The sequence below is a fragment of the Fringilla coelebs genome (genome assembly GCF_963513975.1).
Source record: "Fringilla coelebs genome assembly, chromosome: 2".
NCBI lineage: Eukaryota > Metazoa > Chordata > Aves > Passeriformes > Fringillidae > Fringilla > Fringilla coelebs.
Window position 1 is genome coordinate 96,468,116 of NC_140029.1, and position 17,816 is coordinate 96,485,931.

At 40.1% G+C, this 17,816-nt stretch overlaps 1 protein-coding gene across 2 annotated transcripts in view; it reads left to right on the top strand.

Moving 5' to 3' along the window:
• Positions 1-361: 361 nt before the first annotated feature.
• DCBLD2 (discoidin, CUB and LCCL domain containing 2) overlaps positions 362-17,816 on the top strand; it is a 56,075-nt gene continuing 38,620 nt past the window's right edge. Inside the window, exons 1-3 of one of the 2 annotated variants that reach the window (XM_084201155.1) lie at positions 561-578; positions 16,942-17,031; positions 17,123-17,169. Coding sequence is in view for 1 of the 2 variants with exons in the window: in XM_084201154.1 (XP_084057280.1) it covers positions 467-578; positions 16,942-17,169 (340 nt within the window). In the remaining variant the exon portion in view is untranslated. Of the gene's footprint in view, positions 579-16,941; positions 17,170-17,816 lie in introns of both variants that reach the window. The other variant, XM_084201154.1, reaches the window with a different exon arrangement.

The window sequence follows — 17,816 nt, forward strand, 5'->3', positions numbered from 1 at the left end:
GGGCTTTTGTTTGAGTTTTCCCCAGAAATTTTGTCTTAATCTCTACTATGAGAGAGGAAAAAAGCTCAAAAAAGTGAAATATTCGTAGCCAGCTCGCAGAGGAGGTTGGAGGTGGAAGAGAGAGGGAATTCAGGCGCTGGGTCCCGGGGACTCAGTCTGGGGCCGTGAGCCCCGCGCAGACGGCCCGGGAGGGCGCGGCTCGGGGCGGGAGCGGAGCGGGCCCCACGCTCGGCGGGGCCGCGCCGGAGCCGCCGCCGCCCGGGACTCCGCGGCGCCTGGGGCCGACCGTAAGGGGCGGAGGGGGCGACAGGAAGCGGGAGGGCCCCGCGCGCCCCCGGAAGCGGCTAGGCGGCCGCGGGGGACGGGCGGGCTGGCGGGGGCGCAGCGTTCAGACGCGGCCCAGCGCGGCCGCCCCGCAGCCCGCGATGCCCGGGGACCGCCGGGCGCGCCGGCCACGCCGCGGGGCATGAGGAGCCCGGGGCGGCCGCTCCCTGCGGGGACCCGGCGGGCGGCCTCGCTGCTCCGCCCCAGTCTCCTCCTTCTCCTGCTGCTGCTGCGGGGCACCGAGGCGCAGAAAGGTGGGTGCGAGAGCGGCGGCGGGCGAGCCCCTCAGCCCCGGCGGCCGGGAAAGGGAAACCAACCCTCCGGGGCTCTGCTGCTGGGAGGGGGCGCCCCTTGGCATATGGCCCTTCACGCCGAACCTGTCCCCGGCCTGGCCCTCGAGGGGTGAGAGAAGAGCCCCGTTTTGGAAAAAAACAACAACAACAAAAAAAACCCCTAAAAACTAAACAAGAAACATTTTTTTCCTGCGCGCTCCCACGGGGAGCTGGCGGCGGGAGGGCTTCAGCCGGGCGGGGCGCGACGGCGGCTCGGCGGGGAGCCGGGGCTGTGGAGGCAGCTCGGGGCACTGGGGCAGGGCAGGGGTTGTGTGGCGTTCGGCATGCCCGGCCCGCGGGTGACTCCCTCTGCAGCCTGTGAAGTGTTCTGTGTGAGCCAGGAGTCGGATAAAGGGGAGATTCTGCTTGGTGTGAAAATAAACTTTTACACTCGCCCGAAAGTATGTAGTGTATGGGGGTGAGAGTCTGGAACGTGTGATAGACACAGTAGTAGGCGTTGTTGGGGTTTGGTGTTTTGGAGGGTTTTTTGGTTGTTTTTGTTTGTTTGTTTTGTGGGGTTTTTTTGTTTGTTTTGTTTTTGTGGGAGCTTTGTGGGGTTTTTGTGGGGTTTTTTGGGTTTCGTTTTATGTTTGAGGGTGGTTGTGTGTTTTTGGTTTGATTTGGGGTTTTTTTGTTTGGAGAAATCGATGAGATTTCTCCTCAGTTGGAATTAATGAGCAGGCTTTAGCACTGTGAAAATTACAAGGCGAAGTTTGGTCACTTCATGGCAGAAGATCAAAGGATACCACTGTGAATGTTACTTTGATAATGTGCTTGGGACAAAGTGGTGGAAGTGAGAGTTTTAACAGCATCATGAAACTCACTTCTGGGTTTGGGAAGATTAATTTTGTGGTTTTCAATTCCACTTCTTGCACTGGTCTTGCATCGGTTCAGAAACGGTTCTCCTCATAAACTGTTTTAAGTTGTCACATAACTTTTTCTTTCTATCTCAGAGATGGAAATATGGTTGAATTTTAGAAATGCTGCATTTAAATGCCCAATGGAAATAGGAACTATATGCACTTTACTGTTTATGCATCTAAATTAAACATTTAATTAATTAAAATTAATTAATTGAATGGGAAAAGCTCAGTGTTGCATCTATAGAGCACAGTAGTTGTGTTGACCTTTCCCTCTTATTTCCAGCTAATTACATTTATGTTCCTATACACCTACAAAACAAATGCTAATAAGGATTTGACACAGCTGGATTTGTTTTCTTGTAATTTATCATGGAGCTGGGGAAGACCCATTTGCTTTTGAGAGGAAATTGGGCTGTTTTAATAGCCTGTCTTTTGAAGGTAGCTGCTGGATGAGACAGGCAGCAGCAAGGTGTTAGTTCATGCTGTAGGAGCATTATACTTGTGCTGACCTGACATTTGTGTGACCTTTTGGTGAGCAGACTGAGTTTGTTATTCTAGAAGAAGACTGAAATAACTGTGGGGGTAGGGAAGAGTCATAATTTATGTGCAGGTGATTGAGTCAAACTGGTTCGCTGAGTAGTCAGGGGTGTGTTAGAGGTGGTGGGCCCATGCAGCAAGAAGAGGAGCTTGTGAGGATAGCAGGCTTTTACGTATGTGTCAAACTTCATCTTTCTGTGCTTTGGTTAACTGCTGAAGAGCTTCTACCCAGAATTTCAATTTGCAGTGTTAATGCTTAAAGTTAGCTCAGAAGTTTCACTTTTTGGGCAGGAGGGGAATCTTTCTATTGACAAGCTTCATTTTATTTGCTAACAAAAGCAGACCTTGTTGTAAGGTGGGGGACTCTGGTATTGTTGAATATAATGCTTCAGTATGAGAAACTGCTAGATCTTCTAAGAAGAGTTCTGCTAGTGAGGGACTGTTTCCTTGCCAAAATATTTTCATTTATCTTATTCTAGAGAAGGTTGGGGAGCCCATGTCCTGTATCTCTAAATGCTGGCGTAATTCCAATTTGGGTGAGGAATCCCATATAAAAATAAAGCTGCTGTCTAGCTCTTGAAGGTCTGCACAAAGTAACTACTCAATTGGGACATTAAATATGTGATCAGGCTTCTAAGAGAATATCTTGATTGACAATGAAATTAACCAAGTCTTGGGGAATTCCACAATTAAAGTTGCTTTTAAGCTCTTTTATAAAAGTACAGTGAGTGATACTATATAGGAACCTAGCCTCATTCATTACCTTAGAGAGGCTGATCCTCTGTTACTAAGTAATTGTTAATTTTATTTTCTACTGTTCAGCAGCTCTAAGCCTCACATTAAACATGGTATTTAAATCTTTATCTGAAGATAGTGTTTTCATTTCTCACATGCTTTTCTGTAGAGCACCTTACTGGTATGAACTGATTTAAAAATTGCATAATTTTGGTCAACATGAAGCTTGTTTTTAGTATTGGGTCAAATGGTGCTCCTCTCCTTCCAGACAGCAGCAAACTGAAAAATGAAAAAGTGCAGGTATTGCTGTGGTGAATATATTTTCACAGTAGCCCACTGTATTATCTTGTAGGATTCAAGTGAAATTTTTTTCAGTCTATCATATTTAAAATCATTCAGTGTATGTAATTCAGAATTCCTTGTTCAAGGACTTGAACTTGAGTGTGTTGCTGTGTTTGAAAACTGAGCATTTTGTACTAGCTCTAACACCTTCAGAAGTGCCTTGGGCTTATCCAGCTGATGGCTGTGCAAGTCAGCTCTTGTGATTTTTGAAACAGTTGTGTAGTGATTCTAGATCCTAGTTGCAAGGAAATTGATATTTGAAAAGTACTTAAGAGTATTTTTTTGGTTTTTCTTGTAATTAAGCAGGTGTGAATAAAAGCAAGTCAGCAGCTAAGCTTGCTGCTCTTTGTGGATTGAATTTTGAGAAACAGCATTCTTAGCAGATGTTTAGGTATTGACATGAATTTGGTATGGTTTGTTCATTAACTTTTTTTTTTTCATTTAGAAAAACACAGCTAGAGGAGGAATTGTTGCTTAGCTTTCATCAAAGTAGAAGTTGAATAACGTGTCACTAATTCTGAAGGTGTGAAGCTTGTAGGGTCTGTAGAGTAAGAACTTTGTTACCACACAAACTAGTTTGGTAGCCACCTGCTGGGATTCCTAGTGGATACCAATGTACCTGTAAAACTGGGAAAAAGTGCCTGAAGTTAAAAGGAACTTTTTATTCTGAAGCTGATTCCCCAGTGACTTGAAGCAGATTTATTTGCAGGTTTAAAAAAAAAAAATAGCATTGGATGCTTGTTTTTGAATGAGATTCCCATATTTTGTTCTAAACAAATAGCAGCCCATCAGGATGTTGTTATATCCTCAAGCCTTGTTGAAGAAAGTGCAAAGAACTGATTCACACCTATAGCTTAAAAATGTTTGCTGTGGTGTAGCAGAGAAAAATAATTTCTGAATGTCTGGTGCTGAGTTACCGTCATCTGAAAAATGAAGTGGAAGAACTAATGTCCGTGCGCACATTGAGCTCATGAAATTATTTTCCATGGGCTTGTATTCAGGGACTCAGCCACAGTATTTGTGCATCATTTGTGTTTTCCTTGTTTCTCATCAGTTCCTTGGTGTGGTCTCCTCTCCACAGCGTTCCTGATCTCACCTCTACTTGTCCCTCCCACAGGGAGTAGGCAGTGGTGGCTCTGGCTGTGGCCAGTCCAGAACCGGGCAGGTGCTGATCCGTCAGCTGTAGTTTGGGGCAAAGGAATCAGGCAAAGAGAAGATGGCTCTAGCTACATATCCAGTGACTGAGCAAGATGGAGGGAGACTGCAGCTTCTCCCTCAGGGTCCTGGAAGAGATGATCTCCTGCTATGCCAGGGGCTGACAAGGGTTCCAGCTGCTGGGGTAGCCCATTGCAGGTGTGTCTTTTTCTGCTGCAGAGAGCTCTGAGCATGTGAATACAAAGCACTGCCACAAAGCTGTTTGTCACATGAGCGATTGCCATGTGCTGCCTTGCACACAAGTGCCAGTTTCTATTCTTGCTAAATTAGATTCGGTGGTGTCTCACTGCTCTTTGTATCTGTTGTCCTTGGCTGGGCTCATCTGGAAGAAAGGGAGTCAGAGCCGAACCCAAAAAGAATTATTTTGATTAAAAAGACCCTCAGATGTTTGCATGAGACATTTTTTGTCCCTCAAATTAACATCAGATTAAGTGTTTTATGAGGAGGAATATTGCTGGTAGTTTATATACAGACACGAATGGGATGGGGCTACTGTGACAAGCATCTTGAGCTATTTAGTTTTCAGCATCAGTCTCATTACATGATTATGACAATGGAGAGATGCTAACAGCTCGCTGTTCAGGCAGCAGGCCAAAGAAACTTAATCTTACAACATATCATAAAGCCATCCTAGCCAATTACATAGAGCAAAAGTATACTGACAGTAGTTCTATCCAATCACCTTAAGCACCTGTAGCTTTGGTTAAAACAATGGTGGCCTATTCTTGAAGACAATGGCTTGTTTATAAGAGACTTATAAAGCACAGAGCACTATTCATACTTAACCTTCTAAATATTTACTTAAAATAAACTTTTTGCAACTTAGAAAGCCAAACTACACAGCTCTATTGTTCTATCTCCCATGTCTTCGCTACCACTTAGATATTCTTTCTGCTGTTTTAGCACTTCACAATTTTGCTGTATCTGAGGCCTGTCTTTTTACCACCTTCCTAAAACTCTCTGATTTTATGGATTCCCACAGAGGAGGGCAGTGCTCTAATGAACTGTTTTGCTTTTTTAATGGGGCAGTTTTACTTAAGAGTGCAAAATGTTTTGAAGATGCAGTTGTACAGCTTGAGGATTCAGGGATTGGTACCATTTAGGCAGGACTGCTGAGCCAAATCCCTTTCATCCCTGCATTGAGAAGTATGGAAGAATTTTTTAAGACCAGGGCTCAAAGTTACAATAGGCTTTTTCAGGTTTTCTGATGCTCTTTTTAACTTCCCAGCATTGCACCTTGAAGATGGATTTAGAGAGGAGGAACAGCGCCATAAAGAATTTTGTGGAGGAATGCTGTTCCTGAAGGAAAGTGAGCTGGTAACAAGAGTGAATATTCTTTGCTTTTGAAAACAAGAATCTCAGCAATGTTATTTTTTCCTCTCCAGTTAATGAGCTTTATTTGAAGTGGGTGTGGGAATCTGGTGGGCAAAATGTACAACTCTGTGTTCTGCAGAGCATCCTTTCTGGGAGGGTGCCTCCCAATGCTGGCTTGGTTCAGCACAGTTCATCTGGGAACCTGTTGAGGTCGTGCTAGCCTCGTCTGTTCCTGTAAAGAATGCAGGAATCGCCCTTTTGTGTAAATACCCTTTGTAGCTCTCATGCTCATGAGAGCAGTTTGGATATAAGCAGTACAGTGCATGAAGGTTTTATATATAAGTATACGCCTGTGGCTATAAAAATCAAGCATCTGAGCTGGTGTTAAAAAAGCAGTGTAAGTATTCTTTCAGAAGCTTGTATGCTGTTACTTATAGCATGAATTAACCATACATCTATAACATAGCCATGATATTTTCTGAAAAATCCCTTTGCTAGGATTTTTCTCCTGAGAAGCTGAGAGGCCTCAGGAACAAAATGTAAACAATTATTATCTGCTGCTGTGAAATGCAACAGGTGGATCTGTGATTGTTCTCATGTGGTTGTTTCTAATTAATGGCCAATCACAGTCCAGCTGTGTCTCTCTCTGGTCAGACACAGGATTTTGTTATTCATTCCTTTTCTTTCTCCTTGCATGCAAACCTTCTGATGAAATCCTTTCTTCTATTCTTTTAGTATAGTTTTAATATAATATATATCATAAAATAATAAATCAAGCCTTCTGATACATGGAGTCAACATTCTTGTCTCTTCCCTCATCCTGGGACTCCTGTGAACACTACCACAATTGGTGACCCTGGGTCCTGAAAAATTCGCACGTGACCTCTCTAGCTATAAAACAACTGGAATATATTTTTAGTAGCAATGTGAAATGCGAGTCCATGAACCATTAGAAGTGCAAGGATTCTTAGCAGCCTTTGGCAGTTGCTTCTAAAAAAGTACATTCTTTAGAAGAAATGGATTGCTGGAAGTAGAAAATGTGTAAATGAGGGCTGATTATGTGCATATCAGGTACGCTTGTTTTTGGTGTTTGCTGACATGAGGATGCGTTGGCCTGGTCACTGGTCTCTGTACGAGAGATGTTGTGCATTGTGACTCAGGTAGTCATTATTTCCCTACAGTTAATTGATTGCTGATATTAATATATATATACTCTGTGTATATATATATACTCTGTAATATATGCTATCTTAAGATATATAGATGTATATATACACAGTGTTCTCAGTATCTCACTGAAAATGCTAACTTTTGTCCTGTGAGTATCCAACCCCTCTTGTTTTTGAGTCGTGTCACAGTTAGGAGGTCCTAATTCTGCACCACGGCTGCGATGGTTGCATACATTGCTATTGTGTTAGAAAATGTCATGGAAGCTAAACCAAGTTGGTGAACTCAGGTCTGTCATTCCTGGCAATACCAGTTGATGTGTTTTTAAGAATGTCTTAGAAACAGATGGGGTGGGGATGGGGGGTTGTTTTTGTATTTTATTTTCTTCTCCAGGTTTTTAAAGCATGGTAGCTTTAGAAATAGTTAAAAAGTCTCTTTCAGGATGCCTTTGCTCAAGTGTGAAAACTTTCTGGAAAGAAATTTAATGCAACTTCCTGAATTCCCCTTAGTTAGAACTTAGTGACTAGCCAACTCTAAGTAGTCAAGGTGTACAAGAAATCATACTTTCAAGAGCCTTTTTGCACTTCAGTACACTGTGAAACCATCATTGTGTAAAATGACTCAAACTTGACACTTTTTTCTTTTTGAGAATGTCTAGAGGTTCTTTATTTGTGTAGTTTTTCAATACTTTTTTAAAAAATATTTCTCTGGCATTTTCTTTATGCCAGAATTTCTCTTTCATAGGCAAAACTGTATTACAGTGGTTTTGTTAATTGTAATATTAAAGAAAAAAAACAAAGGTTTTTTATTTTCTGTGTGGGAAAATTCCATTTGTTAGTTCAGTAAAAGTTTTAAATTAGTATATAATGTTTTAACATCCTTCATTATGTGAAAACTCAATTCAGCTAATCACAGGAGATTGCCTTATTAACCATATTCCATAAATCATGCATCATTTATGAGCTGAAAAGTGGAAATAAAATCAATGGTCAGACCATCTATATGCTTTATTAAATACTCCCTTTCCCACTTCACTTCTTCACTAGTTAATCCCCCCTCTAAATCTTCCTCCTAGATGTTCAAGTTTTCTAAATATACTTTTAGCTCAAGGAAGAGGTTTTGTTATCTAGGATTGGAATATTATCCATCAGAATGACAATCCTTGTCAGCTACTCCTCTTTGGATTGTCAGTCTTGCTGGAATTTGATGGATTGTGCATGAGGTCACATGGATTCTCTTTTAAATTTTTTTCCCCGAAAATGGTTTTTCTGCTAGAACCACTTCTTAAAAGCAACCCCTCTCATTTTCTTGTTTCTTTACTTTAATTGCTGTCAGAGGTGATAATTTGATGCATTCTTATGAATACTGCTAATGGTGGAAAAGGGAACTTGAAAAGCTTGGCATGCTTCTGAGAATGGTTGTGAGCAGATAATTCTTCTGTCATGGTTTCTAAACAGGAGAATGGTGTAAACGCTTCTCAGAGTGATGCTGTCAGTCATCACACTAATACTGTTTATTGTGATGTGGCATTTAATCAAGATTTGTGTATAATTATTTTTCATCCTAAGTACCCTTCTCTCCTCCTCTTCAGTGATTTTCCTATACTTAGATCGGGCCATCATGAGACCTCAAATGTTGCTTAACTGTGAAGAGGAAATATTTTCAGGTCTCTTAATTGCAAATTTTTGCAATTTGGAGTAGGAGTACCTGTTTCAGTGCCCAGTCGATGCTTTCGGTGTTGAAAGATAACAATGAACTGTTTTAGCAGTTGTGCCACAGCCCTCTTTAGTTTTACCCCAATACAAAATTAAAAATGCAAAAATAGAATGTGTCAAGTGTTTTAATTAGACTTGGCAAGACAAGCCACTTGTACAGCTACTTGCATGTAAACATGGAGGTTTTTCTGGAGAGAAACCTCACAGGAATGAGGCAGGTGGAAGATCCTCAGGATCTTGAGTGGAAAGACGAAGTAGTGGTGCAATTTTGCATGGTGACTCCTCAGAGTTCAGAGCTTTAGCCTCTGAAAGGATAGTGCACTACAGAGCTATAGCATGTGTGCTGAGTATGTTGTGCATGTATGATTGCCTTCAGGACCACACAGGGTTTCACAACTGGCAGCTGCTGCATCTTCAGCAGGACTGTAGCCAGCTAAAGCCCATATCTGGTTATTTTAACTTGTCTCCAGAGTGGTTAAGATATGAAGAAAAACATCTTGCCTTATTCAGTGGTGGAAAGAAGCGGCTGGTGCTTAATTTTTCTTTTGCAAATCTGTGAGTTTTGTGATAAACCAAGAAGCCTTAAACCACACTCTTGTTCAATTCTATTTTTATGCAATTGTGTACAGGTGTCAAAGTACATCTCATTATCACAAGGGTAGAAAGAGGAATGCATTAAATTGAATGCTTTTGAACACTTTTGTACTATTTCTAGTGATGACCGGTTTTTGTCTTTTTCCTAAGTATATTTGAAAATTTCAAATAAAGCATTTCTGTTACTTTATATCTTCATTTTTAAAGAGATGTTTTCAAGTTCTCCAGTCCTCCTACATAAGGCATAATTTCCTTCTTGCTACGAAAAAGGTACAGCAAAGCTGATGGACAAGCTTAAAGTTCACAGATAATTTTTACTGACTGAGTTTTCACACAACTTCCTACATGCTCTCACTATACTTCTTATGATAAATTTGTGACTTAAAAATGGTGACTTAAACATTTAAATTTACTGTTGTCTTCCTAGTTCATCATCTTGTTATTCAGTAATACATAATGCTTATTTTATTGGTTGTATTCATAGAGGGTCAAAAGTCTGGCAACATCTTTGTTTAAAGGGAATACCTACAGGGCAAAATTAGGAATGAAAGGCCTTTTAGAACAGATTGTGTATTAAATTTTGTGATGCTAGAATGAAGCCAGGTCATTTAAAATAGGGAAACTCCAAATAGTCCCTGTTGTAATTTTGAAATTAGATTAGAAAATGAATGTTAGAAATCAAGATGATACTGTATGCCACCTACACCAGGAGAAGGAGCTGCTGGTACACAGATGTAGATTGGGACTATTTCATCAGTTGGATGACAACCTTTAAAGAGGATTAGAAATATATGTAAAGTCTCTTTTCCTAGTGCAGCTGTGGGGGGCAAATAATGAACTGTGTTCTGAGGTTTTCAGTGACAACTGTGTTTTCAGATTTTTTTTTTGTTGTTTTTGATTGTTTGTTTGTTTTGTTGGTTTTGTGGTTTGTTTGTATGTTTGTGTTTGTTTGTTTGGGTTTTTGTTTTTGTTTAGGTACCCAAACCAGGAGCTTCCTCCCTGACAGCTTCTGTTGATTCCATGGTACCAAAAACTATTCTTACCTGTGGCTGGTGCTGTCTCCACCCTGTCCCTACCTTGCATCCTCTGCATTGCTCAGCTCCACTGTCTGGTGGGCCATGCCCATCCTTCACCCAGCAATGGGCTGCTGGGATGGGAACCTGGCCTGAGAACTGGGCTGCAGCCCGACAGGGGTACAGTGGGCACTGGCAGTGGGTGGGGCAGGGAAGGGGCAGCTGCTCCTGAGAGGCAATATGGTGCTGCCACCATGGATCTGCAGGTTAGGCTGTGCAGTCTCATTTATGAACTGGAAAAGGAAGGGGGAAGTGTTGAGTGTAGTGTTAATTTAGCATGTGAATTATTGATAGGATTGGACATCTTTTTTGCCTCTTAGTTGACATATGTGAGGCTTGTAAAATTTCATGGGGTCCTAGTGTGGGGAGGAGTTTGAAGAAGTTCCAGGAAGTTTGAAGCCCATTCTGACCATGACCGTTGCTTATTGTCATAGTGTTTTGCATGACTGGCTGTGTGTTATTTTTCATTTATTCATCATCTGTGTTTCTGTTGTGTAGCACTTAAACACTGTTGTGCTTCAGTGCTTTATTTTTAAGGACTTGTTGGTGCAGATTGTAAAGTAAATGCTGTGTCTTGGGAAGTGGGCAAGCTGCATGTGCGACCCAAACGAAGACACAGAGCATGAGCTGTCACTGTGAGTCAGCCTAGCCAGCAGATCAGAGGGGCTTCTGCATTATGTACCACTGAGCACACAGTCCTCTTGCAGACTCCTCATGTAAATCACTTTTCACCATGCCTAGCCTGTCCTTATAGGCTCCTTTTGCCAGCATACTATTTAGGCAAATCATAGCTGTCCCCAGGGACTTACTCACATAGTTTCCATGGCATCAGTAAGTGAAAGCCTTACAGTGCAGTCTTACACAGCTGATGTCTCTTCTGTTCTTTCAGTAGTAGTCAGTTTAGTTAGTACAGCACAGGAAGCACATATCTTACCTCCTCTGACAACTTAATAATTTTAGATCATTATTTTAAAATAGTATCATATTTTGGATGCTAAATTTAGGATTCCCAATTGTTACTCTTTTGTGTAAAATTCAGTGGCTGAAAGATAAGACTGGAGTTCCAGAGATAATTGTAAAGCTGCATGTACAGATTAAAATAATAAAGTGCTAATTATCACTAGCCCAGCACATGGCCTCTATTGTAAATAAAAACAGTAAAATTTTGTTGTAATGGCATATTAAATTTTGTACTTTTGCTGTAAGAACAAGAATCAGCCTCTGTCTCTTCTCCCCCTCTCCTGTCACTCCACCAAGCTGCCAACATTTTAAAAAGCAAAATGCTTACTGTGCTTTTGTCCTGTTCCTGTCTTTGTTAAACCTCATCCCATAATTTCATTAACTGTCTAAGGGTGCCCTACAGCAGGTAAATCAATTGAAGATGAGGGAGTCATAATCCCACCTGCCCCCCACTCCTTGCCCTGCCTTCAGCAGTCGCCCCAGGAGCTGCCTCAGAGAGCTGGGTTGATGCAACCCAGCACTGTGTGGTGGCAGTGGGTTGGGGGATGCCCTGCAGCCAGCTTGTTCCTCAAGCCAGTGCACCACTCATGTGTGACTGCTCTTCTCAGGGTTGGGATGGTTTCTATCTCTCTGGATGGCATTCAAGATTGTTTAAAACACAAACAAGGGTTGGCAGTGCTGATGAAAGAAGCAGTTGCTGGTGTTCTACTGTCTTATCCCTCTGTCAAGGAAGGCACTGCAGCATATGCATACTCAAATTTGGGGATTGCTGTAGGTTAACACCAACAGCTATTTTTATGCCAAGTCCCTGGTCTGGTTGGCCGTGTGGTTTCATAAACATTTGCCTCCAGTACCAGGAAGGGTGTGAGAACATGTGGCCAAAAGTGAGAGGCAGACAAGGCTTGCTTTTGTCTGTGGCTAATTTAAAGTGCCTTCAAGTGTTTATTGAGCTGTGGCCTTGCTTGTGGCAGTGTGGGGTATTTTATGTTGTGAAATGTCTGCAGTGGGATGAAATGCCCAAACCAGTGTGTTACTGAGGCAAATAAATAGCATTAAGATCAAAGTGGACTGTGTGTGTGCTGGCTTGTTAAGAAAATTAATTCTGACAGTGGAACAGATTCCTTCCTGAAGAACATCACTCTGTGGAATTTGATGGAAACAGCAATGACTTTGGAGGACACAAATAAGGGCATTTGAAAATACTTGGAAAAGCTATTTAGAATTTGATGTCTCTGTGATTTAATTCCTCACTGTTTCTTATTCATGGAACTCTTTTGTTTTTTGTACAAACTTTATTGCTCACACTGAGAAAAGCGAAAAGCAGATGTGGTGTCTTTTAGTGGTATGCTGAGTAAAAGTAAGGAAATGCAGAGCACAGGAGCTGAACAGAAGAGGAGACATTTTAGTAATGCATTGAATCAGAAAGAGTTGTGTATTTGAAGTTAAAATGAATGTTTTTAAATACCCTTTTTTGCTTACATGACTCTAATAGATTTGGTTCTACCTTTGTTTAGTTAAAAAGTTTCAATTACATCCAATATTTAGTCACAAACATACAGAAGATAATAGCTTATATATGTAAAATCTTCTCAGGAAACCCACTGGTTAAATTGAGTCTGTTCAAAAGGCAGTGCCATGTGTTAAAATTGAGATTGGTGTTTTGCTATGCAATCAGCTCTGCTTTACAGGTTATAATATTGAACTGTCTAATGTCTTTATCATTCACTCTTCTCCAAGTAAGGAAAGAGAAAGTATTCACTGGCCTAAAAAGTTATTTTAAACATATTTTGATACTGAGAACAAGTTTAGGGGTCACTAACAGCAACTGTTTTCCAAGGGGAAAAGCTCTGATTGACTTCTGCAACTACAAAGTATAGTTTTTTTTTTGGTTTTTTTTTGGTGGGTATTAATAACTTAGCATCCACTCCTGCATTTGCAGTATTCTTTCATTTTATTAAATTCCACATTTTCTTCAAGTATCAAAATCCTTAGGGTTTGGTTTGTTTGTGTTGGTGTGAGTCCTGTATTTTGTTGATGTAAAGAACTTGGCTCTAAGAAATTGTTTTCAGTCATCATCATGATTGCATCAGACATCAGTGTGCCATCACCCAGGGCTCGTATGAACTCTGTCAGGTGGGTTCATCCACACTGCATTCAGAGGTGCCTGCAGAGAAGATGGGTCCTTTTCCTAATGGCAGCAGTCTGCCAGCCCTTCCTCTGCCAGCTGCTTAAGAGATGCCCATGTTTCTAACACAAGTTTTGGTGACAAGCTGAATTTTTCCTCTTTGCTGTGAACGTGTCCCGAGGACATGTGACATTGGATGCATATCTGCAGCCCCTCCGCATGTCAGGTGTCATGTGTGCACACCAGTGACCTGGTGCTTCTACAAAGGGCTTTATCTATCCTGCAAGTGTGGGAGACCTGTGGTGTGACAGAGAAGTCTGAAAGAAAGCAGGAGACTTGTTCAGCTGTCTACTGACAACAGAGGTTGTCAGCCAATCAAGGAATAATTGATTAGGGGATTGATGTCTGTCTTCTGTGTTTTCTTAGATATTCTAATCTCACAGGTTAACAGAGGCAAAAGATTCTCTGGCATTAATGACTTGCAAATGAACGAAGTGACTACTGTCCTATATATGTTGCTGTAGTGAAAAGAATTGCATTTTTTCTTGGAGAAATTGCTGAGTATTGCATATTGCTCCCTTGATGCTGGATGTGTGTATGTGTCTCTGGAATTCATCAGTGGTATTCAAAGAAGTGTGGTAGAAATGATGAAGCTCCACATTACATAGAGAGGCTCAAGAACTGCCCTTTTATAGTACCAATACAGCAAGATGTGGGTTCATGGATCTGCAAGTTTCACTGAAAATGTGATTTTTAGAATTTTCCAAATAGCTTATCAGTGATGCTGCTGCCCTTGGGAGACTGTATATGCCATGGTAATCTTCAGATTCTTCAGGCATGAAGTGTCTGGCATTTCTATTATGACTAACTTAAGTGAAATACAATAAAAAGATCTAAAGTGTCCATTCAAAAGAAGCTACTTTTTAAATTGACTTCAGAACAAGATGCTGCTGTTTGGCCCAACTGTTTTTCCTTTCCCTGCCTTCTAGTGTGATTGGACAGCAGGTTCTTTAATATGCATAGAGGAGTATTTTTCCTTTCATGTTTTTAAGAAAGCTTGCAACAAAAGGGAGGTTTGAGATTGACGTTTCCATTAAATTGTGTGAAGGAAATAAGAAAGTTTTTTTCTCTAGCCATGGGAAACAAGACATTGTTTCAAACTACAAGAGGTAATGTCATTTTTTAATGATGTGTCTTTAAAAGAAAAGTCCCAATTTTTAAAACTTGAAATATTTTATTTGCATTTTCTCACCTAAATGTGTTTAGTTGTTTTGGAGTTCTTTCGCTTTTCTCATCAGAAAGCTCTGTGATGTTTATCGTGCACAGTGCAGGTATTGTTTCATGCTTGAGACAAATTTACAGCTTAAATACATTTTGGGTCAAAGAGGAGACACAGGCTTTCCTTTGTCTTTGATTTCCAGCAGCATAGGCTTAAGATGCAAGAAGGTGGGGAAGAATCAAAGATACAGAATCATGTGCATTATTGGTATTCCTGGTTTCAAGAAATACTATTTGTGTGGTGACTGCATTGCAGTAACTGGCCTATTGAAATGAGAAATAATTAACTTCCGAGCATTATAGTTCATGCAAGGATTTTTATTTTCCTTAAAATGCATTCAGAATGGTGTATCTGCCCATACAGGTGAATGCTAGTATAATTTCATATTCAAAAGGCCACTAAAAGGCCACTGTGTCAGTTTATTTGCAGAGTATTTTCAATCTGTGAATGAATAAGCAATTGCTTATCCCATCAAAGGAAAGGAAAAGTACAGAACTGGTTAATGGCTCATTGCTTTTGTTTAGGACATAGCCTAAAACTGACTGCTGCTTGTGTTGATAATTATTTTTATATCTGCAATATAAAGAGTTTTGAAATGCTAACTCCATGTATCACCATGAATATATTTGTTGTTTTTTGTTGTTAATGTAATAAATTCCATGCATTTTGTAGTGTGTGTATTTGCTTGTGAAAAGCCATTTTACTAGAAAAGGAGTCTTTTATTGTTAAGTGTTAGCATATTAAGGCTAATTAGAAATCTGACATTTGAATGCATAGTAGCTAATAAACCAAGGCCAAATAGACTCTGCATAATAAAGCTTTCACTTTTCTTTGGTTTATAACATACCTTTTGAAATAAACCAGGATTATAGTGATATATAAAACATGCAAGTTAGGTTACCTCTTTGTAATGTTGAACAATGGTGTCTTGTGTTAGAAAAACTCTAACTTAGAAGAGTAATTGATCAGCTGTCATCCAAACAGAAATAATATTTGCCATGAGATAGAACAAAGTGTTATAAAGCAAATTGCATTAATGAAAATATGGCTGAAAAACAGCTTCACAAATGCAAGTTTTGATTTTACTAAGCAGATATTCCAGTTAACTTTTCCAAGGATGTATCATTTTCATTCGACTGCTAGCAAGATAAACAGCTGCAGTTTGTATCTGCATCCATTTATGATTGTGTGTATACTAGCAGTACTTTAGCTTTTGTAACATGCAGCTATCTTTGAATGTTCTCAGATCATAAGGAGAATAGTTTTTGTTAGCAAAAATTAGTTGTGTTTACAAACAGGTTAATCAGACCTAGTTAACTTAATCACAGGGAGTTGTTTTTTCGACATTGCATCAGTGCATTGGACTTTTCCACTCAGTCTTATGTGTAATACATTTAAGAATTTTGAAATTTAGTTAAATTTCTTAAGTATGTATGCAGTTTTTGTACCTAAAGCTCAGCTTACCTTTTCATATTCAGTAGAGGAACTACACGTATTATTGTGTAATATGAAACACTTTTAACTGTGAAAACAGATTTCTGTCAATAGGAATCATGGTGATCATTGTGAACTTTACTCTAAGAACATTCACATTTCTAAACCAGCACAAAAATTCTTGCACTTTTTATGCTACATACTGGGTGAAATGCATGTCTAGCAGTTGAGTAATCAAATTTATCAGTTTGCTCTTTATAATTAGGTATTGACAATACACAGTTTGTGGTATTATTTTTCATTTGTTAAACAAATGTTTTAGTACTGTTATTGCTGTTTAAAATTAATAGTCAGGTAGTAGATAGAAGGGTCCAGGTTGGAGTCACAGGAGAATTCCGAAAAATTTTGTATGTCCTCCGAATAGGAATGAATTGCAGGATTAAAATAGTGCTACAGAAAACAAGGTACTTGCAGTTTGGTAGTGGTCAGAGCTTTATTTAATATGCTGTATTTTATTTGTTCTCCAATGACTTTGTACTTCTTTTTCATTGTGTTGTGAGTACAGTAACTCAGGAAAACCAATGTGCTCTTGTTTTATTGTCAGGTGTCTCTGTCCTTTTCAGCACCTGTTTCCTTCTGTACTGAGGTATTGAGGAAATACGAAATAGCAGGGACACTTCCTGTACTTTCCATGCAGTTTTTTAAGTCATTATGGATCACTTTGCATCTCACTGAAGAAGTTGTAGCAGGACTCTTGTTGCCTGTGATGATAAGCTAAGCAAAATGCAGTGGTAGTTGAGTGGTATTTGTCACCATTGCTGTGTCATTTGCATGTGAGTTACCTTGGAGTTTTCTCACAATGCGGTTTATATGGTGTGATATGAGGCTTTGAAGATGAACGTGGGAGCTGAATTCTGTCTGTTCTTTCCTAGGTGACGGGTGTGGACATACTGTGCTGGGCCCTGAGAGCGGGACCCTGGCCTCCATAAACTATCCCTGGACCTCTCCCAATAGCACTGTGTGTGAGTGGGAAATCCGTGTGAAGCCTGGGCAGCGAGTTCAGCTCAAGTTTGGTGATTTTGATATTGATGACTCTGATTCCTGTCATTCCAGTTACCTGAGAGTTCATAATGGCGTTGGCCCCAACAGGACAGAAATAGGTAGGAGCTTTAATTGTCACTATTTGAGAACTGTTGTCTTGTATAGAATTCAGGTGTACTGTTGGTACTTTTTTTACTTTTTAACAGCACTTTTTAGCAGCAGCTGCATCATAAATGCAACACAGATCCTGTAATAATCTTAGATTCTTGAGATTCTCAAAGGAAGTTCCACTGCAATGTGATTTTTTTTTTCTCTGACATTTCCTAGTAGCTTGCAAAGTTCTTGAAGGCGTGAAGAGGGAACTGTAAAACTAGAAGCATCTTCATTTAAAAAAAAAAGTGTAAATATCTATCTATCTATCTATCTGTCTGTCTGTCTGTCTGTCTTTATCTTACCTGAAATGCCTTTCTTTTTATATGGATTTACTCTGATTTGAGCTGTTCATTTTGTTAGTGTTAAAGGATGACAGGCTTCAAAAGGCATATAGTCCAAATATCCTCCGATAATGTCTTTCGTTTTCATTCTCTTCAGGATAATTTCACCACTAGAATCAGTGGTTTTTTTTCAAATAGCATTGTGATGTTCTCATCTACATCAAGGTGTGTGTAGGGTGTCTAGACTCTAACAGTTACATTGCATAAAACTCAAAATGAATTGTCGTTCTTCTTTTTCTAAAATTAGCTATTATGCAGATGAACTTTATTTT